This window comes from Bidens hawaiensis, unplaced genomic scaffold (genome assembly GCF_021521415.1).
Source record: "Bidens hawaiensis isolate Kalapana, Puna unplaced genomic scaffold, B.hawaiensis_p1.1 tig00031197_1, whole genome shotgun sequence".
Taxonomy (NCBI): Eukaryota; Viridiplantae; Streptophyta; class Magnoliopsida; order Asterales; family Asteraceae; genus Bidens; species Bidens hawaiensis.
Window position 1 is genome coordinate 49,549 of NW_027495255.1, and position 25,227 is coordinate 74,775.

General features: G+C 33.5%; 1 protein-coding gene and 1 pseudogene across 2 annotated transcripts; one reads left to right on the top strand and one right to left on the bottom strand.

Moving 5' to 3' along the window:
* Positions 1-15,184: 15,184 nt before the first annotated feature.
* On the top strand, positions 15,185-19,004 carry LOC143581816 (protein IQ-domain 26-like). The gene is made up of 4 exons (XM_077064507.1): positions 15,185-15,523; positions 16,706-16,891; positions 17,405-17,637; positions 18,692-19,004. The coding sequence occupies exons 1-4, from the start codon at positions 15,185-15,187 to the stop codon at positions 19,002-19,004; spliced, it is 1,071 nt and encodes a 356-aa protein (XP_076920622.1).
* Positions 19,005-22,716: 3,712 nt separating this feature from the next.
* On the bottom strand, positions 22,717-24,605 carry LOC143581817 (proline--tRNA ligase, cytoplasmic-like; annotated as a pseudogene). The gene is made up of 8 exons (XR_013143889.1): positions 24,493-24,605; positions 24,357-24,429; positions 24,173-24,292; positions 23,934-24,084; positions 23,585-23,856; positions 23,229-23,447; positions 22,869-22,962; positions 22,717-22,798 (listed from the first exon to the last, which is right to left on the bottom strand). The product of XR_013143889.1 is annotated as a proline--tRNA ligase, cytoplasmic-like (transcript).
* Between the last annotated feature and the right edge of the window lie 622 nt (positions 24,606-25,227).

Sequence of the window (25,227 nt, forward strand, 5' to 3'; positions counted from 1 at the left end):
ATCGGCATATTCTGACAATTAGCTCGTCGGTTTAGACCCACACCCGACGAATGACTCAAAAGTCTAAACGAGAGGTGCAATTCAAAAGCTTTTTCTCAAATATACCTACAGGTTGTCTGTCGGTACCGAGCCCACACCGACAACAGATTGAGATCCTTAGGTCGGGAAGCAATAGAAAATCTTATCCTCAAATATACCAGTAGAATGTATCCATCAGCACACTTTTATTACCTCTAAAACAACAAAAACGAACAGTTCCCTTAACGGGCAGAAGTCTTGTTGGTAATCAGTCTGGTTACCAATGGATTATGAATATTTAGTTCAATTTACAATTTTTTTTTGTTTTTTCAGGTGCAACTGTTTTTCCGTCAGTGATCACTCGGTAAACACCAACTGATATGATACGTTGGCAATACTCTCTTCCTTTTCTTAGTAGTCATAATCCATCGTTATACACCGGATTTGGTCGTTTACTGCATTACTATAATGGAAAATGTCATAGAAAAGTAAAGGTTTAAAAAATGTTTCAATAAGGTTACTCGTGCAATCTTCAAATCGAGTATCACTGATTTTTTTGTGCGTTAATAAATCAACGGAGGATAAGATAAGGGGGGGGGGATTTGCAATATATGTAGTTAAATTTAAAAATAAAAAAAAACTTTAGTTATATTAAAATTCTAAAAATAAAAAACAAAATTCATGTCACCACTCAAAGTCAACATATAAAAAAAAGATAAAAAGATATTCTATGTGAAACAAAAAAGAAAATTGCTCAAAAATATGTTAAAACCTTTAATTTAATAAAATATGAAAGATGAATGTGTTACTTGAAACACTTTTAAAACTTGAATAACTTAATTAGAACACTTTTAAAACTTTATGAAATTGTCCCTTACTATAAACTTAAAATTTTATACTTCTGAAATCGACATTTTGTATAAACATAAATATAAATATAAAATAACAGAAAACTATTTAAGATACTTTCTACTAGTATTATTATATTTGAAACAAATTTATAACATGAAAATTAAAAAATAAGGTTAACTAATTTTACCCTAGACAAAGAGACAGGAGCTAGGGTGTTTTGTTATGATGTTCAAAATTACTTGCATTCAAGAAACATGCACATACACATACACATACACATGCACATGCACATGCACATGTAAATACAGTGGCCGGCCGGCCCCACCCACTGCTCCACCCCTCCGCCGGTGGCACCGCCATGTTAACATCGGCATTGCTGCTTAATATATACATTCCTCGATCTGCATGCCACAACATAAAATAACTATTTCAAATTTACTTATTATCAGGTATAAATAGTTATAATAATAATAATAATAATAATAATAATAATAAGTTAATAACTGTGGTCAACCCAAGCCCAATAGTTTATTATGGGTAAACCTTAACCACTTTTAAATTATTTAAATTGTCTAATTTGCAAGTTGCAACAGACTAATGATGGTTTAATTACAATAAAAAGTTTTTAGTGATCATTTGTTAACTCAAGAGTTAAACGTGCTCAGTACCTCGGGTGAAGATAATACCAGAATGGATGACCTCCTATAAATGCAAATTCTTTATTAGATACGAACGGTTGTATGTTACACATAGCGTCAAACTCATGGGAAGGGGCACTCATGGTACTACCCATGCACCGGCCAATCATACACCGTTATTTTATTTCTACCCTTAAGTATCCGCAAACCTCAAAATAACTGGAAACACCTACCTACAAGTACCCTAAAACTTTTTTTATTTTTTGTTAAAATTTGAAAATAAATAAAACAATTAAATGTAATTAAAATTAAAATTTCATTAAAACTAAAAATACTACATAATTGAAAACCGGAAAAATAAAATATGACGATCAAACCAAAAAATTTAAAACACGAACATCTAAACTAGATGATCCTTTGGCCAATTATATTTTTCCGCAATTTCTAGTTTGCGGGTTATAACGATTTTCTTCACCTCATCCTCTAGATGATCGTGTGGCCAAGTATATGTCTTCGTCCTCTAGATAATATCCTGAGATCATCGTTTGAGAAATTTGCCATTAGGGGTTTGAGTGAATAGAAATGGTGAAGGTTAAGTGATAAAATGATGAAATGTTTGAGTGAATAAAAATGATGAAAAGTTGGTGGTATTTATATGTAATAAATTGAGTATTAATGGGTGTTTTAATTTCTTTAAAAATCTCCAATGGTCATATAAACACACGGTAAACCTTTACCATAGATTGTAATTTGGCAAACTACCCAGATAGTTAGGGGTGGATTTATCATGTAGTAAACTACCCATAAACTTTACCCACACTAGTGTTCCCCTCTTATATTGAAAATGGTCATATTAATTCTACTTCAAATTAACAACATTACAACTCAACAGCTGTTTAGGTTTCCCCCCACTTTATAAGGCCTTCAACAATATTTTGTTTTTAAACATCGTTTTAGGCCATCATGGATTTTTAAACAAAGTGTGACACTGTCACGGATCACTCTATTGAGTTATGGATGTGGCTATCACAATGGTTAAAATATTATGAATCAAAGAAAAACACTAGCTGGGATTTATTTCAGAGAAAAATATGAGAGAAGGTGAAACCGTAACCGTGAGATTCTTCAAGTTTGCACATTTAAATACTAATGAATTAGAGATTAGGAGATTATTATTCATTAAGTGATATTGTCATGGACAAGTTTGCCGGCAAATGGCTTTGGCTGTTATCACGGACTTATGGTTAGTGGATATCATGGAGAGGCGTGGACAAAGATTTTTATACTTCATATCTCTCATTCCGGGTTTGCGTATTTTGGAACTAGATGAAGTTGAAATAATACGAGAGGAGATTGTATAATCAAGTCAGACAGATTTATACCGCCTATAAATGGTAGTAAAAAAAAACAAGCAAACGGTTGTTTGCTTCAACTATAACGGTCGTTGTATGTAACTGTAAGAAAGCTAACATCAGCCCTTGTGTTAAGGAGTGTGTGACGTGGGCAGGAAATGACCATTTGAGACGTGTCGTTAGATGGTGCCAGTCTTATATATCCTAAAAGCCATTGTAGGTACTTTAAAACGTTTGTTTGAAAGCGGTGTAAGATTAAATTGTGGGTGGTGCTAGAATAGCCGGTCACTTCTATAAACATCTGTATCTTTTATTTTAATTGTAATACACAAATTTAATGCTGTTATATATGTAAGTGATTACTCAGACTTTGTTTTTAACTCATTATATCTATTAAACACTAGGTACAAATACATTAAACGGTTCACATTTATCCTATACAACTAAAACACTAGGTTTAAATTATTTTTTAGAGATAGTACAATACACCAATGTTCTTTTCATTCATAACTGAAATACTTGAACTAAATACCAATAATAAATAAAAGACTCCAACTTTGATATCAAAACGTAGGCCACCATGCATGACATTCATTTATAAGTTGTAGGGTAGCAAGCATTTTCTTGTGCATTCATAAAATAAAACAAAGAGTAACGTAGGTTGTAACAATTGCATTGAATACTATTGCATGCATATATGTTGTCATTTACAAAATTATAAAAGATGGTAAAAATCTAAAGCAAACTTTGAAGACAATCTGCAATCACTACTTTTGGCTTAAGGATTATATTCCTTTTCTTACATGAACGGTTCAAATGTAAGAATGCGGACTTCTTAGTTAAGGTTTACCATTCGTATACTAATGAAACATTAAATATATACCTAATAAATAAGTGACTACGCCATATGCCAAATAAATAACTGACTACGCCATGTGCCACAATGATGATAGGTTATTATTTACACCTTAAGTCAAAGAGTTTTCATTTACAAATTGCTTTGACGAAATGCCGCAATGGTCGCGCCCCTCGTATCATTTACATTTAAAGCATGTTTGGGATTGAGTTTGAAAAATTCTTAGTGGCTTATTGGAGTTAAAATGTGTTTGGCAATCACAAAAATCTTCTTTATTTTAGCTTTTTGAAAGGATTAAAAACCAGGTTTCCAAAGCCTTTTTTCAAAATGGTTTTTTGAAAAAACCAATAAGCACTTTTCAAACTAAATCCTAAACATGCTATTAGTAGTTAACTAGTTTGTCCTTCTTTGCTTGACATTCAACTGCAAGTTAATTTCATGAAACTAACCTTTTTATATCAAGTAGTGTTGGCTGGTTCATTTGATTGTTTTTTTAAACTAACCTTTTTTTCAAATAGCAAACTTATATATAGTAAGTTAAAATTTATATTTGAAACAACACTAGTAAAGAACAAATTTATATTTACTAAGTTATAATGATGAAGATAGCTTTCATTTTTTCAACCAATGTTTCAAACCACCCCAATACCCGGGTGAGCCTTCTGAAATTGAAATGAGATGAAACTGAAATTGATCGAAATGAGATTTGACGTTTCAAGCCCTAACTCAGCAGAAGCACCATCAAGGAGGAAACCTACCGTTGTAGAAAAACCCCCCTTAACCAGGTTTCGAATTTAAAATCCTAAGATTCCAAATCTTAACCATCACCTCTATACCAATGAATCGAAGAAACCAATTGCATATATTTATCTTTTAATACTAGAAAAAGAAGTTGTTTACAAAAGTATGTTCAAAACATCGTTTTTTTCAACTCTATCATTACCACTAACATTCTCAACCGTCACTGTCCGCAATCCGACATCTTCCATACGTACCTATCCTTTAATCACAAGAGTATTGTTATTATTTTAAACAAAAAGGAATTTGACTTTATAAATATGAAAAGTATTTAAAATGGCATTGTTTATAATGGGTATGAAGACTATTTGGCCACTTTTAGCACGTTCATGTGTGTGCTAAAGGTTGGATGAATAATGGTTGGAGATGATAAAAAGTAATTGACCAATAACCTAAAGTCAAAACTACATTAATATTTAGATAAATACTCCCTCCCTTAAATAATTGACATAAACAAATAAAAGTGACGTAGACACACTTTGATTCATGGATGTCTATTTCCATATGAGATGACACTTCTACCACTCTTGTTGCCGACTCTATTAATATACCTATTGTATGTAGACTCTAAATGTTTCATGTTTGTATAGAAGATTAATCACTATTGTTTTATTAAACTTTAAATTGGATTTTATCATTACATTTCGATACACCGGTCAGTATTACTATATATAAACTGTTGATCAGTTTTGTGCATGATAAAAGAAAGCACGTACTATAATGAACTATGTGTACGTGTGATTCCTATGAACGGGTTGATGGAAGACAACATGATTCTTAAAGTTGATCGAGTTTTTATTTAGGGTGTATGATTAGAATGGCTAAGGTGGGAGAGTCTCACGATTCGAGAGAGCGAGAGAGACAAATTTGCTGACGCTGATGATTAACCCATTCTCTTAAATTAGCTATGTATTTACACACCCAAGGAAAAACCATAGTTATGACAATAATGATAATTACGTATAGTTACCAATCATATGATATTTTATTTAAGTGAACGATCTTTTACATATAATAATCAAATAGGTGGCATTACTTAATATTAATCATATATAAACAAGGTGACTAATGATACTTCTAAGTTCCACCTAGCGAAGAAGTATCCCTGTTTATCCCCGTTCGCCCCTGATGACGTGTCATCAACTTGATATGCTTTTGGCAAATTGGATTTGTTAAGGTTGAACTTGATAAGGGCTTGAAGAGACGATGAAACACATTAATTATATCTTTTTTATTCTTAGCATATGTAAATTTCTATCTAAAAGATAGACTTGTCGTTACTTGTGTATGTATTTAACGATTCGAGTATAAAGACTTATCATGTATCAAAAATTTTATCTTATAATAATTTGTGTTGTAATTCACCGCATAGTACAACTTTATATTACGCATGAAACAATGATGGGACATTGAACCTAGGATGTCTAAACTCGACCTTAACATCTAATCTGATGATGTTATTGTAATAAACCACAACTAATATGTTTTCCACATGCTAATTTTAGATTAAAAGAACATGCACACATGAATATATATTTGGTGAATGATTATTAAGAAAGTTTCCATGTACACACCAATGATGTGATGCAAAAAAGGTTAAAGGGGATCATAAAGCAAACTAAAAGTTTATGGACTACATTTAGGCTTAACGCTATGGGTGCGGTAGATGGGATGATGAGGGTACGGTGGGCGCGGAACACCGCCGCGGGGCGCGTCGGTGGGGGTGTGGAAGGGGTTCCGGTGAAGATGGGCACGGAAAGGGGGCTCTCTCTCTCTCTCTCTCTCTCTTTCTCTCTCACACACACATACATATATATATATGCATATATATATATATATATTGGAGCGCCCAAGGGGCATTAACCATAGCGGGACGGGCTTCGATGCCCCGTTTTTTACGAGGCGATGACGTGGCGTTGACGTGGCACCGTGGAGGGGCTTCGATGCCCCTCACCATAGCATACAGCCTTATAAGTCTTTGGCTATTAGGACACCCAATTGGCTATTTAAAGGTCCAATCGAACTCATATGTGTTCTATGAGTGTCAGCTTTTTGTCTGTAATTGTTGGCTGTTTTATACGACCACAATCCATTCATCATTTACTCATGCAACCCGTACTATAAGTTTATATGACGTGTTTTATACTACTAGGTAGTACGAAGCAATACGGGATAAAATTCAAATTTTCAAACGACATGACATTCTTTATACGCTAGTCTTAACCTTATGAGATAAAATTCAATTTTCAAACGGTAGAACAATGGCTATTTAGTGCTACATAATATAAACACTAGCATTTTTACCCGTGCGTTGCAGCGGTGTTTTTTTTTTTTTTTTTTTTTTATGTTAGGTTAGAAATCTCATATATACTTGGTTCTATTAGCTAATACATTCAAATATAGATTACAATAGTAGGCAATAATATTTGTGTTTCGTACAAAAGTCAAAATGTAAATTTGTATGATAGTTTATGCTATATTATATATACTTCATATCATTCTAAAAGTTGTTTATTGCTTGGATAAAAAGGAGTTGATCTACCCTTCATTGGATGGGATTTTAGCTTCTTTTGTCGTGCTTTGTTCTCACCTTACAAACGAAAAGGTGACCGTGAAGTTGCTATTAAGGAGCATCTAGTAAAGAGAGAATTTGAAAGGAGAAAAATTAATTGGTTGAGTAGCAATTCACTTTGTGGTTTGGGTATTTTTTGGTGGATATGGGTGCATGTGTTGGCGATTGGATTGTTGTCGGTCTTCTTTTAAAGCAAAAGACTAGAGTGGAATTCAGTCCCTAAAGCAGGGCGGACCAAAAAAAGGAAAACTACATAATATAATTTACCAAAAAAATTCTCCTTCTCCAATATCATTAATCTTAAATATCCTAATTTTCTAGTATCTTGACAAAATAATGTATATATGTCGATTAGAACACAACATGCAATTTTGACAAAATAAAGTCCAGATTGACATCAATTAAAAGGGGATTGTGAATCAGCAACAGAAAAATGGATTTTGACAATAAAGTCAAAATTGAAAATCTTTTCGAACAAATTATGTACCTATCACAAACTGATTAAGCATAAATATGTAACCAGGAGAACGACAGAGTTTTAAAGTTTTAAATTTGAACTTTGATTTCATAAATATTAAACCCTAAACGACAATCAACGGCAATACTAAAATCGAATTTATATGAAGTGTGATTTCATACCAAATAGTGAAACAAAGTGTGATTTCATACAAAATAGTGATTTGTTTTGAAAAATAGAAAATTCTAATAATAAACCATCCATAAGTTATACGGTGCATCAATTGCATGAACATAAAAAATCATTAAAACGGAATTAACGTACCAGATTTTGGCGGTGATTACCAACGGAGAATTGGAATAAGAGATAGGGAGAAAAGGGCACGGTAGAAATGGATGAAGTGCTTGAATGGAAGTTTAAATTTGGCGGTTGATGATGTAAATGTGGCCCTGTAAAATCTGTGCGGCGCGCTTGTAAAGACGGTTTAACTTTTAAACACCAATTCTACTTGTAGTTATTAGAATTTGAAGTAAATTACACTAGTGCTTAATATTATTATTATCATCATAAGAGGAGTTGTACGTTAATGCATTAATAACTTGTACATTTTAATTAATATTTCAGTATTGAACAATTTTTATGTCAAAACGTTGACAAAAATAAGCACGTCGTCAAAGTAAATTTGTTTTTTAAAATCATAATTTATTTAAAGATATAGAAGTAAATAAAAAATTAAATAAACTTGTCAAGTATATAGGTAAAGATGGAGGACCAAAGTTGAAACTATTACTTATATTTACAAATAGTTAACCAAATATGAGGGGCTATTATTGTAAGTTGTTTCATCCGTATTATTTGGTTATGGCAAAATACCACTATGTCCCTTTAACTACTTTAAGACATACATCATGTGTTGTAATTTATATAATACAATTTGTACCTCTTAAATTTTAAAAGGTCCTTTACTCCTCCTTTATATATAGTAAAGATAATTTGTTAAAAACGATCCTATAAAATAACTGTCGGGATATTATATCGTGTAAGATAATTTATATCATGCAGGGTTGTTTCAAAAAACTCGCAGCTCGTTGCTCACTCAATAAAATCTTGATAAATGTAACTAAAAAAAAATTGATTTCAAACGACCTAAGCCGAGCAGCCTTTTTTAATTTCAAGGTCGAGATCAAACTCACGCTGGCTCGACTCCGCTCGACTCATTACAACCCTAATATCATACAAACCCATGAGAATCTTGGTTACGTCTCGAATAGTTACCCTATCTATACGTACAAGTCGTATATAGTCATACGAGCATTATCAACAACAAATCTAACAAGTCTGGTATAACGTTAGGTATGAAAATCTTATACGACACTCGTATAGGTTTATACGGGAGGACATCTTAATAGTATGACCCCATTTATTATTCTTAAAATTCAAATTAATTTGGATTTTGGATGTATCTATATATTTTGAAAAACTAATTTCCATAAAACCACTTTTGGAACAAATTTGACCGAAAAGTAAAGACTTTATGATGAAGGGACGGTGGCAGGCGGTGGTTGTCGGTAGGGAACAGTGTCGGGTCCTCCATCTATTGGCTTTTTCCGGCGAACCTTCACCGCTTAATATGCACCACACATTAATGCTTATATATTCAAAGGACAACCTCCACGTGCGGCCGGAATAAGTTGTTTTTAAGACAACATCGGTGGCCGGAGGATGATCTCAGGTGGGATTTTTGTCTAACGGTGTAGGGATATTGTTAACGCGAAAAAATATTGGATATCTCAAGGACCGATATATGATATATCGGTTATCAGTCAAGTTATTCTACAAATGGGAAAAATGTGAAAAATTAGAATAATTTATAGACATAAAAAAACCTTAAAAAATAATTCAAAATTAATAAAAAAAATAATAACTCAAATTTTAATACAAAAACGAAAAATGTAAAAATACAAAAATGTTTCCACCGTCTTCCTCGTTTTCAAAAAAATGTTGAGTGAAAAAGATCATCGTGTTTTGTATTTGTTTTCGTTATTGATTGCGTCTTTCTTTTTGTTATTGTGTTATATTACTCAAAATTGTGTTATATTTTGTCCGGCATTGTGTTATATTTTGCGATTTATTGCACATTTTTTTGTTTATTATTGTGTTGTTTGTTCATTTACGGCATTGTCTTTTTCTCGGAATTGTGTCATTTCGTCATTTTTTTTGAATGACAATGACGGGGAAAACATTTTGTTTTTGTTTTTTATTTTTTATTTATATATTAAGTTATGATTTTTTTATATTTTTTAGGGGGTTTGTGTGACCACAAATCCTTCTCACACTTCTTATTTTTGTCTCTCTTTGCGTTTTAACTTCACCCTATTGGGGTAGTATATCGTTAATTTTAATATCACGTAAAATTCATATATGTAGCAATTTGTTTAACACTAATTCAATATACTTTCTTACTATTAACAAATTAACCTTTTGTAACTTGCAAATCACTGACAATCGTAGTAAGTATGAACTGATTAAGACTTAAAAAACACTAACATTAAACGCTAAATAATGATAATTCTGACTTAAAACGTTGATATCGGTGATATATCGATCAATATTGCCAATATATCGGTACCAATATTTGGGAAATATTTTAACTAATATATTTCTAAGGGACCGATAACCGATATGTCGACGATATCGTCTACATAGCTAACAAGTAGAGTCGATGATATTAAGTTATGATTAACTGTTTTTAACTTTTAGATTTTATGATTTTTTTTATCCATTTTATTTCAAATGACTGCAATTAAGTGACAAGTAAATATTCAACAAGTTACGTCGCAATTATCTTTTAGATAGTAAAAGTGTAAAATCGATCATGCTAAAAATAAAGTTTTGGGTCTTAAGGGACGAAAAATTACTCTATACGTCTAGATGAACAATATTAAGAAAATTCACAACATCAGGGCTAGAAAATTAAACATGTAAAAAGTATGAGCCAAACACAATAATATTAGCCGTTCCTACAAATGGTTCTTTATTTAAATCCAGATGCTTGATAAAATAATAAATGCAATGGGTCAAACTTGGTTTGAAATTGATCGGTTTGTGAGTGAGCCGTGCTCGATCCACGATTTGTTTGTTTATTTTAAACTAAACTTTTATTATATTATGTTCAAGTAAAAAAAGCATTCATTGTTGTAAGTTCAACTATTTGTCATCATCACCTGATCCGCTTCGATTACGATCTTTATTATTCAAAGTTATAGCATCCCAACCGATCCGAAATCAAGCCAAAAAGTACAACCTTTTTCAAAATCGAGTCAAGTCAAGTTGGGCTGAACGCTAACTCAAATTTTCAGCCTTGTCTAAAGCTTGAGTTGAGCTCGAGCTTCTAACTCAAGTTGTAAACAACCCAGAATCTATCTTTGGTCATGATTTTATTGATAATGTTGTTTGAAACTAATATTTGAGGAAAATATATATTACATGTAGAAACATAAGGAACCTCCAATGTCTCGCATTTGCATAACATGTACTAGACCAACACTTAAATGTATGGCAACATTTATTTTGAACAAAAATTATATGGTTGCACAAAGATGTCTATGCACAATTGTCCCACCATCGTGAGTATTGCCTTGTGTAGCATAACTGTCGAAGCATGAAATGAATCTGACCTGATCCATGACGATGTTTCCACGGATTTTCGAGATGAACGAACCACGTCTTGATCTTCTTCTCCGGTTGCTTGAGACCTGCAATGGTTTTTTGGGTTAGCGTTATAGACTATAGAGGTGAAAGAAAACCAGCTTGCACCAGCTTGCACTATAGACTATAGAGGTGAAAGAAAACCCAACCTCGGAACCGTACCAAAAAAAAACCCGGAATCGGGTTTTTACAACCCATACCCGAATCTACCCGTAGGGTACAGATAGGGTATGCATTTCAGTACCAAAAACCGGACCCGATTTGTATACAGTAATGCCTGAAAACTGGAACCGGTACCATACCCGGAACCGGGGTTTTCCAATACCTGAAACCGGGTTTTTTAAATACACGATCTGTACCCAAAATTACTTGAAAATACATTATGTTTTTCTTAAAAACACATACGATGAGATACTAAAGTCTAATACATAACGAACATAAGCATAATCAGAAAATTTTACATTATATCTCTGAATAAATATAAAACACCAATACACAAACCTAGCTTCTCCACACTTTTTGGTCTTTCCACATGAAGTGAGGAATATACTTTATTATATTATAAAGTTTATATCAAAGTAAGTTAATGTTATTTTGTTACGAGTGATGAATTATTTTTGAAGTTTGGAATATGGGTGGGGTAAGGCAATACTAAAAACAAATGAGGGAAGGATAAAAGGTTTCACAATATTGGCATGGTTTTATGGTTAACAAGTGAATAAAAACACAAACACAATTGATTTGCTACCCCATCCTTCATCATATCAATCACACCACCACCAACTTAAGTTGCTTTGTTTTTGGACATGTTACTCCATCAATCTAGCTTCCATTACTTACAAACACTTTGGAAGTTAGGTTTCAGAGTTATCAACATAATTTTATAATTATCTATAGGCGTCTCTAGTTATATATGTCATTATAATACTGTATATTAAAAGTGGTGGTTGTTACGAACAGTACCGGCCACCACTTTATATATCATCTGATGAAGATTTAGAACAAAAAGAACATATTGAAAAAGTGATTAGTTCATTGGAAATTAAATGTTTGGTCTCCCAGTGGCCTTCTTTTCTTTTCCTTTTCTTCTTCAATGATTTTATGTTTTATTAAAAAGGAAATCAGAAAATGAACTAGAAACGTTTTGCACCATTTTACATGATTTTGACGTAAATTTTTTGTGGTTACGTTCAATTTGGTCTTATTATGACATTATTTTTTTAGATTTTCTTTCTTTTTTTTTTGCGCTATAGCAAGTGCCAGTATCGTATTGGTACTGTGACGAACTAAACCAATAGCAACCAAATTCACGCCACATCCCCACAACATGTAGTTAAATCCCACTAGTTATTATCCTTTTTTGCAAGAAAGAAATACAAATTTTGTGGTTTAAACATAGCTGGTTTATAAATCAGTTCATTTAAAAAGTTTACTTTAAGACGGTGTCCTTTATATGACATGCTTATTTGGTTTTCGTCTTTTGACTAACTACCATCCAATTCCTTTGTTAAGTGTTTGCATGCGGCTAACACGTGAGAGGCATTTTGGTCTTTTAACATTTCCCTAAAAAGGATCAACATTTCTCAATCATCCCTCCTAGTGGGATTCAACTACATTTCATGTGTATACAAATCTTATGTTATCCATAATTAACGTTCCTTTAAAAAAGCATGTCCATAATAATGAATAAATGGACAAAAAGTTTGGGCCAAATATTTATTTATTACCGAAATGTTATGTTTTATCTTAAATTGTGTATAAGCATTGGTATGTGAAATGGTACCATACGAAAATGGACATGCATGATGCATGTATACATTATACATATGTTAGTGTTTATATGTACATGCATGGGTGTGTATGCAAGTACATGTCTAAATTTGTGTATAGGGAAACATTCACAAGGTAATGTTGGAGGCCAAAGACACTAGTGACTAGACAACCGGACCCAAGTACCACCCAAAGATTCTTTCTTGTATTGTAATTTGCTTTATAAATTAATCACAGTATGTGCTAAAATTTAAAAGATTAAATGATTATATTAACAACATATTAATAAAACCAATTTATGATTAATTAGTTAAAATTGTGTTTACTTTTTCTGTAATAAAGCTTTTCTTCATTATTTTTTCTGGAAATAAAATATTTACTGAAGTTTTATGATTCTTTAAGTTGTGTATCTCAAGAAATAAATATTTTGTTTTAAGTGTGCTAAATGGGTCATGCGCGTAGGTCGGACCTCAATATGAATCTTAAAAGCTAACATGAACTCGAATGCATGTCTTTTTCCGGCTAAACACCCGGCTCGGATATTGAAAACTAACATGAACCCGAATACAACATGTCATGTTCGGGCTAGTCAACAATTTTAATTTGAGAAAAGGACTTTGATAAATGAATTTGTAATTGAAGTTGTGCCACATTCTTTGAATGCCTTATTTTCTTATACTTGCATAATGTGTTATGAAATTGTGTTTCTATATACATGATGGATTTGTTAGTTTTGAGCCAATTTAGAATGTGAAGTTGCGTCTATTGAATTATATAGAACTAGAGTCCAAAGTTCCTATTTATAATTACATGTGTTACATGTGCAAAAAATAATAACAATTTTTCAGGTGTAAGTCTAGAAGACAGAATCAAAACCTGTTGGCCATTGCCAGCCACAGACCAGCACCAACTTAAGGAAATAAATAACGGCCATGCCACCAAAGAGTCAATTCATAATTTCATTCCACAAAAATATCTTATATATAAAAACCTAAAAAAACTTATTTGTGGCACCAAACTTTTAAATTATACTAATTATATAATGCTAACAACTTACTCTATAATTAATTACTATTAATTGTCTGTTCATTTTATATTATGCTATATTAGTTTTTTACATCTGTATAATTATCTGTCAATCCGTGTAAAATTAAAATTTCGATAGTATATTATGCTATTTCAACTTTTACAACTATATGACAAGCTGTCGTACCGTATTAAACGGAGGTGAATATTCAAATCTGAGTTGTCAATCAGAACACATTATGAGGCCGGCTTATCAAATTTCGTGCCAATTTAACAGTGTATTCGTTTATCATTAATCTTAAGATGTAACGGCAAACTTTTTATTAGGTTTTTTTGTAATTGCTTTGACCCGGTATATTTTTCTTCAAAATAAAGTCAACAAAACATATAGTTCGAATAACTTAAGTCAAAACAAATCTAACATAATTAAAATTTAAAAAATGTAAATATTAATTTAAAATTCAAGCGATCATATAAAGTTAAGTGGTCAGAAAAACCAACTAAAATAACTGATATTATTAACATCTTGTATTATTCTCTATTCTCCGTTCTCTAATTATAGTAAAAGGTAAATTTTTAATACATTTAGGATAAAATAGTCTCATTTTCAACAAACATAAAGAAAAAAAAATAACTTTTAAAAGTTTAAACTTTATACATAAATAGTTTTTTCTTAGAATTCCCTCAAATTTTATACACTTGAGCCATTAAGTACACCCTATATTCTCAAATTTTACCATAATTGAACTTGTATTCTCAAATAGTTATATGAAAATTAAACAATTATTTTTTTTAAATCACAACTATATATTCTTTATTGTTTATATTAAATTTTATACCTTTAGCATAAAATTCATCACAAAATTTTCAAATATTTAAATAGTATCAAAACATCATCATCAAACAAATAATACCTGATTAAACTTTTTCCATTATTTTTTCCTTGGACCATTTTATTCTCACTCTAAACATGCATATACACATATAATATGTAATTGTATATATATTATATACATATATTCTGTTGTGGACTTTTCCCTCTTAATAGAAACATTTAAACTCCATGAGCTGTTACATTTCATAATAATATAATTTTATATAAACCACAAAACCACTCTCACTTTCAACACCACCACAATGGGTAAAATGTTAAGGTGGTTCAAAGCCTTCTTTGGTATCAACAATATCACCCCAGACTCTAATTCCGGTCACCGGAAAACCAAGATTCCGGCATGCATTGGCCGGTCACGTCGTGAACCCACCACTCCTCTGCCGGAGACTCGTAATATTAGTTATGTGGAGCAAAGTAGACGTGCTATTGCGGTGGCTGCTGCCACTGCTGCCGCCGCTGACGTGGCGGTTGCGGCGGCTCAGGCGGCTTATGCTTACGTCAGGCTGACGAGTCGGTTGAGAGTAACGGCCGGGTGCGAGAATTTGGCTGCCGTTAAAATACAGTCTGTGTTTCGTGGGTATTTGGTAATTATTATTATTATTATTATTATTATTAAACTTCATTTCACTAATCATTATGGCTTGGCTTGGCTCGTGAAAAGCTCGAGTCAACTGGTGTATTGACGAGTCGATTTGTTTTCTTGTTTTTAAATGTTTAAATTTTGTAATTTTTTATATATATTTTTATGTATGAAAAAAAAATCGTGGGTATTTGGTAATATAATAATAATAATAATAATAATAATAATAATAATAATTGTTATTATTATTATTATTATTTAACGATTTCGATTTTTTCTTGTTTTATAAATTAATGTGTAATCAAAACCGGATTATTAGATATATGATCAAAATTAAATAAAACTTCATTTCACTCATCATTTTGAAATTTGTAAGCTAGTAGGCTCTGATTTGGCTCAGCTCGTGAGAGGCTTGAGCCAACTCTTGTGTTGACGAGTCGATTTGTTTTCTTGTTTTTAAATGTTTAAATTTTGTATTTTTGTTACATATATTGGTGTATAAGAAAACAAAAAATTATATTTACAACATAATATATGCAGAATTTAAACTAGCAAAAAAACTAGACTTTGTAATATTAAGAGAATCTTATTATATATTTTTTTAGTTTTCAAAAAATGTCATACAGGCTTTTAAGATAAACATGTGTATATGTGTCAATTTAAACTAGTCAAAGAACAAAGCTAAACTTGGCTCGGGCTAGCTTGTAGCTTGTAGGGATGTGCATGGATCGGTTTATGTCGGGTTTGAGCTAAAACCAAACTAAAACCAGAAGTTCTGGGTTTTAAGTTTTTGCAATCGTTTGGTTTTGTTTTTATGGTTTTTAGTTTATATTCGGTTCGATTTCAGCCTTTTTGGATTTGCCGTTTTGGCCAAAAATAAAATTTGGCAAAAATTAATGAACCCAGGCTAATATTTTTCTACTAGCTAGTAATTGATTGATTATTACTTTATAATACATTTGGGTTATTATATTTGGGTAAAAGTAGTTGGGTTACACTATATAACAAGTTATTATACATTACTAAAAAATTAAAATAGAAAATGAATATTTTTAAGTTTTGTTTAGTTTGGCTTTTCAATGTTAATCACATGCAAAACCAACTGTCAATTTTCGTTTTGGTTCGGTTATTTTAGATTACAATCAAAAATCCAATTGCGTTGTTTCATTAATTACAAGTATAACAGGCAAGGAAAGCTTTGAATGCATTGAAATCATTGGTAAAAATTCAAGCACTTGTGAGAGGTTATTTGGTGAGAAAACGAGCGGTTCAAGCTCTGCATGGGATGGAAGCTTTGTTCAGAGCACGAGCAAGTGTTCGTGCACATAGATTTCGTCTTCAAAGTGAACAGTTTCACCCAAGAAGGTCAATGGTAAGCTCCCGATTTATGTTAATGTTAATAAGTATATTCTATAGTGTTTTCCTGGTCAGGTCTAGTTGGTTTAACTATTGATTATAGTCTCAAGAAACGACAAATCAAACCGGGCATTGGGTGGGTCGTCCAGACTGACTGCTTTTACTGGTTTGACGGTTTGGTTTTTGTCAGTTTAAATTGATTTTTACAATGTTATCAATATAATATTTAGTTTGTATTAAAATTTTAAAATAGTAAAAATAAAAATCCATATTTCAAAACTTTAGAAAGTAATATAAGATGTGAAGGTTAAACAGTCAATTCGGAAATGACAGTTCCAACTTTTAAACCAGGCTGAACTTTTAAATTGTCAACTGTCAAACCACGAAAACCAAACCGTGAAATGCATGTATGAATATCAAACCACTCAAACCGACTTCTTTACTTCACTATGAACATTTCAAACGGTTTTAGCGGTTTTTTTAAAACAATTAATACTCATTTTTTTTTATACTTTTATTAAACTTGTAGAGGGAGGCTAGTGAAGGAAAGAGTAGAAGGATTTCATCTTCTTCTCAAATCCCTAATGGTGAAAGGCCCAGCCCCATTGAGTTGGGCCTTGAAGAGCCCAAATCAAGACTAACAAGAACCAACACATGGGCTTGGGCCGCAGACCAAACCCCATCCCCATCACAGACTAATCCACGCCATCTCTCGATGCCCGGTTCATCAAACCTTCACGAGTTCGAGTCTCGCTACTCCACATAGGCATGTTCAAAACGGTTTGGGACTAGGAACCGGAACCGGTTCCTAACCGGTTCCTATATTCCAAACCCCCTTTTAAACCGGTTCCAGGCTCGAACCGGTTAGGGAACCGAACCGGTTCTCCCACCCTCGGACCCCTAACCTATCTAACCGGTTCCTAACCCGGTTCCTGTACCGTAACCGGTTCCAACCGGTTACAGTGTAAAATTTTTTATTTTTTTTTCGTTTTTCGTTTGCGATTTGGATTCTAAACTACGATTCGTATTTGTATAACATGAAAATTTGGTATGTAAATATTCCGCCTTCACTATCCATTTGCGTTTGTTGCGAATCGACGTTCTTTTTCAACGCCTTGCAATACGGTTTTTCGATGTGTTTCTTCAAATTTGAATTCAAAAGTGGGTTTAAATAAATCCCACAAAACTTGCACCGAGCCTTCAATGAATGGTCATCACTCAATTCAACCAAATCCCAATTGCACCAAATCTCTTGATTACGATTATGAGGTACAATACGAACGAAACTTGGTTCGGCGTTGGAACCTTGACCAACCGATGATTGTGAGGCAGCCATAACAACAAAAATGAATATAGAAGAAGAGAAAACAAGATATTAGAGAACTCAAAACGTTGTAATAGCGTTTTTTTGTATTTTTTTGCGTTCGGGTTTGCGTTTTGAGTGTTGTGATGAACCCATGACACCAAATACCTATTTATACTAGTAGTGGGGTGCTTGGGGGAGCCAAAAAACGGCTATTTTTTAGCCCAACGGTCAAAAAACGGCCAAAAAAACGATTTCCAACGGCTATATTCGATCCAACGGCTAGAACCGGTTAGGAACCGGTTCCGGATGGTTCGGTTCCAGAACTGGTTCCTGTTCGGTTCCGGTTCCTACCCGCCCCCACTCAGAAATGCAAGAACCGGTCACGGATCATCGGGTTGAATCAGATAGGGTCCGGTTCCTACAAAAAACGGGTAGGAACCGGTTCGGGTCCGGTTCGGGTCCACCGGTTCGGTTCCAGGAACCGGTTTCGTTGAACATCTCTAACTCCACAGCCCACAACACCCCTCGTTTTGCGTACTCTTGTGGGCCTGATGATTATGGGTCATTCTATGATGGGCTTTCCAAGGATGATTCTTACGCGAGCCACCCGGGTTACATGGCTAACACCAAGTCTTTTCGGGCTAAGGTTCAGTCTCGTAGTGCACCAAAGCAAAGGCCAGAGTTTGGGCTTGGGGTCAAAAAGATTGATGGGCCCACTAATGTTGAATGTGGGCTACTGGAGAAGTCAAAATCAAAGTCACCGTCAATGCTAAAAAACAGTTTCAAAAATTATGTGATGGATTGGAAAGTCCTCAAAAAATGAATTGAGTGATTGGAGGAAAAAAAATATTTTTTTTTTAATTTTAATAGGAGGAAAATTCTGCAATTTATGTTGAATTAAATAACTTGATGTCATTTTAGTATTGACGAAAAAGTTATAATATATTATCTTTAGCTTACTATTTAATGAAACTTTATATCACAAGACTATAAGAGTTTGATTTAATATTTTTTTTCCTGTTAACTTTTTATGTACAGGTTTTTAAGTTTTGACTTAGTGAACCTTGGCACTTCACAATTATTATAAAACAATAACTTTTATATAAATAAATAATAAAAATATGTTAACAAGAATTTCGTTCATGTATAAAACTTTTGGAAGAATATTATTATGATTTAAATCTGTTTACAAATATAAAATTGTGAATGATAAATGCGACGATGGCAGGGTAGCTTACACGTTTTAAATAAATAGTGTATGTAGGTGCCTAGCCCTTGACGATTCCTAGTATATGGGCGTATATTAGTGTTTCATTGTATACAGACACATAACGCTAGGTGACTCATTTTATACATGTATATAGCCCTAGACGATTTTTCATATACTAGTGTATGATTGTTTAATAAAGTAAGCCCTTAGCGCGACCTAAATGAGTGTTTTAAAGATAGTTAAGAATTATTCAAATAACGTATTTAGTAAACTCTTATGTTATCATAATCTGACCCAAATATGAACCCAATTAACCCATAAAAATGTGTCAGTATTTCTTTTGTTGTTATGTGATGATTATTTTGTTTTATTATCTATAAGGAATAGTGTATAAGAACATTTTTAATCGATCCTCTATCCCCATCTCCATAATAACAATAAAAAAACAATAAATTTTTCTTTTCTATTTAATTAAATAATATTGTTTTTATTTTAATCATTATAGTTTTCTCTCTCCACCCTATAATTTACAAAATAATCACTACCTTTTTTCCAAATTTACAAAAAATCACTACATTTTCTCTCTCCACCCTATAATTTATACTCACAACCACTCAAAACTCCACCCTATAATTTTCAAACTCTCCTTTAGGGGTGAGCAGAAAACCGAATTAACCGAAAAAATCGAACCGGAGCATTAACCGACGGTTAATTTATTGTTTTTTTGAAAAACCGAAATTTCGGTTTCAATTCGGTTATCCATTTTTAAAAAACCGAACCCATTGATGATGATAAAGATTATCAAGATGATGAGGATGGACTAAATTAAGATAAATAAATAAGATGATGAATGGAAGATCAGGACTAAACTTTTAATGCTTTTTAATTTTTAAACTCTATTTAGCAACTTTGTATTCGTATAATTTCACGTAACACGTGCCGTTTTTGTTTTTTGAATTCAATATATATGTGGACTGTGGTACTCTAGCATGTCCTTATATAAGCTTAAAATATGCATTTCATTTTTATTTCTTTTTGCAATGCCAACACATATTTGAAAAAAAACCAAAAATAACCGAACCGAAACCGAAATTAACCGAAACCTGAAAAACCGGAAAACCGAAAACCAAACGGTTTACATATTCAAATAACAAATTACTTCGGTTTCGGTTTCGCCTAATAATCAAACCGAACCGTGCTCAGCCCTACTCTCCACATAAAATTTTAGGAGATCAGGTGAGAATGCTCTAAGAATCTTATTTTACTGTTCAATCTTAATATTTTCTATTAAAGGCGTTCAGATATTGATAGTACTTTATAACCGACAAGAATATTATTTGGTTTCATTTGAATTATTTAAAGTAAAAAATTAAATGGATATAAATGTCAATAATTTTTATTTGTATAGGCTAAGGGTGACAATCTTGACCCAAACCATTAAATTGGTTAATTTGGATTTGTTTTAAAAATTAAATGGGTTGATTTGGTAAGAGATTTTAACTGAATGGGTCAAAATGAGTCATTTTAAATTCCATTTTGTTATTTTCGGGTCAAAATGGGTCGACAAATTCAAAGAAATTGGTCGACGTGAGTTAGTGTCATAAGGAAATGTGGCAGGTTTCGGATCGGAACGGGTATTCGCACGAGACAGGTTTCGGCACGAAACGTATTTCAGATTGGAACGGTTTCGGTTTTGGTTTCAAGCCAACACGAGTTTTCACACGGGACGGGTTAGGTTTTGGTTTCTTTTTGGTTGATTCCGAACTCATTTTTGGTCTTTTGTTTCGTTTTTGTCCGTTTCGTTTTTGTTCGGTTTCAGTTTTTTTTAGTTCGTTTTGATCGATTTTTCATTTCATGAGCTGCTGTCTTCCTCCTTTCCTTGGGTCGTCCCACCTGTAACATGAAACCAATTAAATCAGTTACTCCAAACCCGGTTTATGCAGCATTTAGAGTTGCGAACCAGCTTGAAACAACTCGCCTACATTTTAAAAGATTGTTCGACAAAAGTTTGAAAAAAATCACTCAAATCGGCTCGTTCACAAACCGAGCTACCTTGAAAAAACTCGCTGAAAATCGGCTGCCATTTTCAAGCAAACTTTTTATTTAGGCCCAAAATCTTCAACTTGTTATTTGGCCCGAGTTCATAATTATTAGCCAACTATTTATTTCAGCCCAGAATTTTCAAGCTCAAATGGTAAAACCGAACGATATTCAAAAATTCAAAAACTGACATTACGGTTTTTGGTTCGGTTTTTGCCAAACCGAACTGAACCAATGCATGAGCACAGTGAAACACGATTTTAAACACAACAAATAATGCCTAACAAAGTAGAACAAAACATAAAAGAAAAGCAAACCTCTGTTTAATTGTAACTAGCGCTATTAACCTAGAACTCGGTCAGTGTTGCAGCAAGGACAATGAGAGCTCTCTGTCGGTGTTGAATTGGTTCGTTATGATACTGCCTACGGGTTTCTTATGACACTGGTATGTTACCTACTTAGTCGGTATCGATTCGATTTCATTTCATTGTGGACGACATTATGTTGTAGTTGCCGTTCCAAAATAAAAAATAAACAGGGAGATTATACACGACAATTTTGGTTGGTGTCGTCATGACTCGTATCTGTAATTGGAGTTTCGAAGTTTGGCGTCTTCGTTTAGATTCTGAAATTCAAAATACGCGTCATTTTTGTGAATTTCTTAACCTAACCATGAGCAGTGTAACAAACCAACTTTCGAGTTTCTTATATAATAATAGGCAAATCGCCACCGTGATCTGGGACTTCCAAATCTCAATTCTCTGGTCAATATTAGTTCTCCTTAACTTGACACTTACTTATTCCCAATGAAGCTAGTACGCAACGATTTCGATTCCTATCCGGATTATTCCCCGCTCTCCTCGATCAATATATATAATAAGTATACTCTGAATCCATTCTCTCTCAGAGGATTCAATCTTAGCTAGCTGGCAACACAACTTTTACCACCCAAAAAAAGATCTCAATTAGGCGGGGACAAGATTCGAACCTGTAGTCTTCAGATCATGAGTCTGACGAGTTGACCATTCCTCCGCTCTGCTCCTACTCCTTCTTCTCCTTTAGGATAGGGTCGTCGTTGGTCCTTTTTTGCACTAAAAAACTAGTCAGAGCAACTAACTGTCTACGTACAAAATTTACGGAACAGGGATAAGAAAGCAGGCGGGATAAAAGAAGAGCGAGGTATAGTGAGAAAGCTCACCCCTGCCTTTAGACGTTTTTGGATATAATAATTAAACACTTAAAAAGTCCTGTTTACCTACAAACATCATATCCCCGGCATTGGGATACACGACAACCAAATTGTTAATAACTGCGTCCCCAATACGTCCATATTTTTGCTGGTTTCCCGGACGCAAAGCATAATGTACCTGTAACAAAGATAAAAGGTAAGCCATGTGCATTCTAAGAAAAGAATAATAACAATAACAATAATAATACCTTCAGGCAGTTCTGGCTGGTCAAATGGAGAACAAAGTGTCTTGGCAGACCCCGTCTCCCCTTTCGTCTTTGTTTTCACCTCCTTCTCGACTTCCTGAAACGTCATTAGTCATAAATAAATAGGTGTGAACCAAACAAATAACATGCTAAACCCCACTTTGGATTTTTTCTTTTTATTTTTTTTATTATTTAGCTTTTTAACATGGATTCCGAGTTGCCTGGAGTCATTTTTATGGCATAAATATATAACCACCAAAATGCAGTAGTTATTTATAAAAGATGTTATTTCAAGTGTTAACTATCTTTAAATAAAAAATAAAAATATGAACAAAAAGTATTTGATGGGCTAAAAACTATTACCTCTTCATCACACCATGGAGCTAAGATCAGTTTCTTTTGACCTAGTGCTACAATGAACTCGTCCCATGTTTTAGCAACTTGAATACAGGCATCTCGTTTTTGCTTAGCAACATCAAACATGCTTTGCTGAATAGTATCCAGCATAGCCTTTACAGTATTGACCAAATCTGCCCTTGGAATGTCTGCTTTTGCTCCATTGTCACGGCGAATGGCCCGTGCCTGAAAACAAATTAAAGATTTGAAACAAGAACGGACAGTCAAGAAAACTAACAGTCTAAAAACTTTGAATAGTACTACACTGACCCGTTGCAGTTCATATGTATTATACAAGCCAAACGAGTATCTATCTATATTACCTGGTTATTAGCAACGTCCCTTGGTCCTATTTCAATCCTCAGCGGAACACCTTTCATTTCCCAATGGCAATACTTCCAACCAGGTGAATAATTCTCTCTAAGGTCCGCTTTGGCAAGAATACCCGAATCACATAAAATCTTGACAGTGGCAGAGCATGCATTTAATATGTCCTTAACATCTGCATCTTTGTAAGGAACGGGAACCACAATAACTTGTACTTTTGAAACTTTAGGGGGCAATACCAAGCCTTTATCATCACCATCACCCCAATCTATAAACAAACAGTGCATTTATATGTCAAAACTTGTGGTCAACTACTTTTTTATAGGAAAAAAAATGATTGTTTACCGTTCTGGTACTATACGCCCACGAATTCTGCCAAACCATAGCCCTTTGCCCTTTTTCATCTTCATAGTTAATGTAACATTTTAGCAAAGTTCTGGCCCAAGCAATGTGCAGTTGCACCTTGTACACCTCGACCGGTATTTGGAACAAAAGCCTGGCAAACATGGGAGCTGTTTAAAAACTTCATAAATAATAAAAACTTGAGTAACAACCGATCCATTCATTCATAAGTAAAAGATTACCTCAACACCAGTAGTATAGAGCCCACCAGCAAATTTCTCCATCTCGCTCTTTTTCCCTTTCACAACAGGGACAGCCAAGTACTCATACAATCGTCTATACAACTCGAGTATTTCAAGAACCTGAAACACATCATTCGTTAATCAGAGTCTTACAACAACACCATTTTGGTTTTTAATTCTTGACTTTATACCTCAACGTCTGCCTCCTCTTTCGTTGCAAAAGCAGTATGGCCTTCCTGCCAAGAAACTCACGGCTCCTACAATAAAAAAAATTTAGAGATGGCAAAACCAAATCAGTAATCAAAATCAAGAGATTATACCTAATAAATGGAGTAGGATTACTGAACTCCCATCGAACAACATTAACCCATTGATTAAGCTTCAAGGGCAAATCACGATGTCCCCTTATCCACTTCGAAAAATATGGATACATGACGGTTTCACTAGTTGGACGAATGGCGATAGGAACCTCCAAATCAGAGACCCGATCTTGTGACCCAAGCAACCTGAAAACAAATAACTCTCAGAAAATACAACTTGACCAGCTCAAATGAATGTAAGGACATAAAATTACCTTGGGAGCAAAACCCTCTATGTGATCCTTCTCTTTTTGTAGTACATCTTTGGACACAAACAACGGAAAACAGCAGGGTTCAACATCCATTTTCTCAACTTCTGGATCAAAGAAATTCTGCATAAACAAGTCAGAAAACAGTTTTAGTCTATCAAGCTTCCTAAGATGTAGTAAGTACCAAATATATGTATTTGCAAAAAAAAAAAAAAGTGATGGTTCCATCCTTAGTTCCTTACATGCATTCTTTTCCAAATGCCCATTGCCCATGGCCGGAGGATGTAACAGCCCGATATTTCATAATATTCAATCATTTCACTATTTGTAACGACCTGGGAGTCAAGAGAAAAAATTAGTTACGATCCAATTACAACAGGTCGCTTCAGTTATGCAACACTCGTAGAATAGTTTTATATATGAGTTCAACTTTTGTCGCACGGTTCATATATGAACAAAATCTCTACCGTGTGGGTGGGTATAAAAC

What these genes read in the sequence shown, in the direction of transcription:
- LOC143581816 (XM_077064507.1), top strand. Translation starts at nt 15,185, where the DNA reads ATGGGTAAAATGTTAAGGTGGTTCAAAGCCTTCTTTGGTATCAACAAT. An exon ending in CTGTGTTTCGTGGGTATTTG is followed by an intron (nt 15,524 to 16,705) that starts GTAATTATTATT and finishes CAAGTATAACAG; the next exon opens with GCAAGGAAAGCTTTGAATGC. An exon ending in TTCACCCAAGAAGGTCAATG is followed by an intron (nt 16,892 to 17,404) that starts GTAAGCTCCCGA and finishes TTAAACTTGTAG; the next exon opens with AGGGAGGCTAGTGAAGGAAA.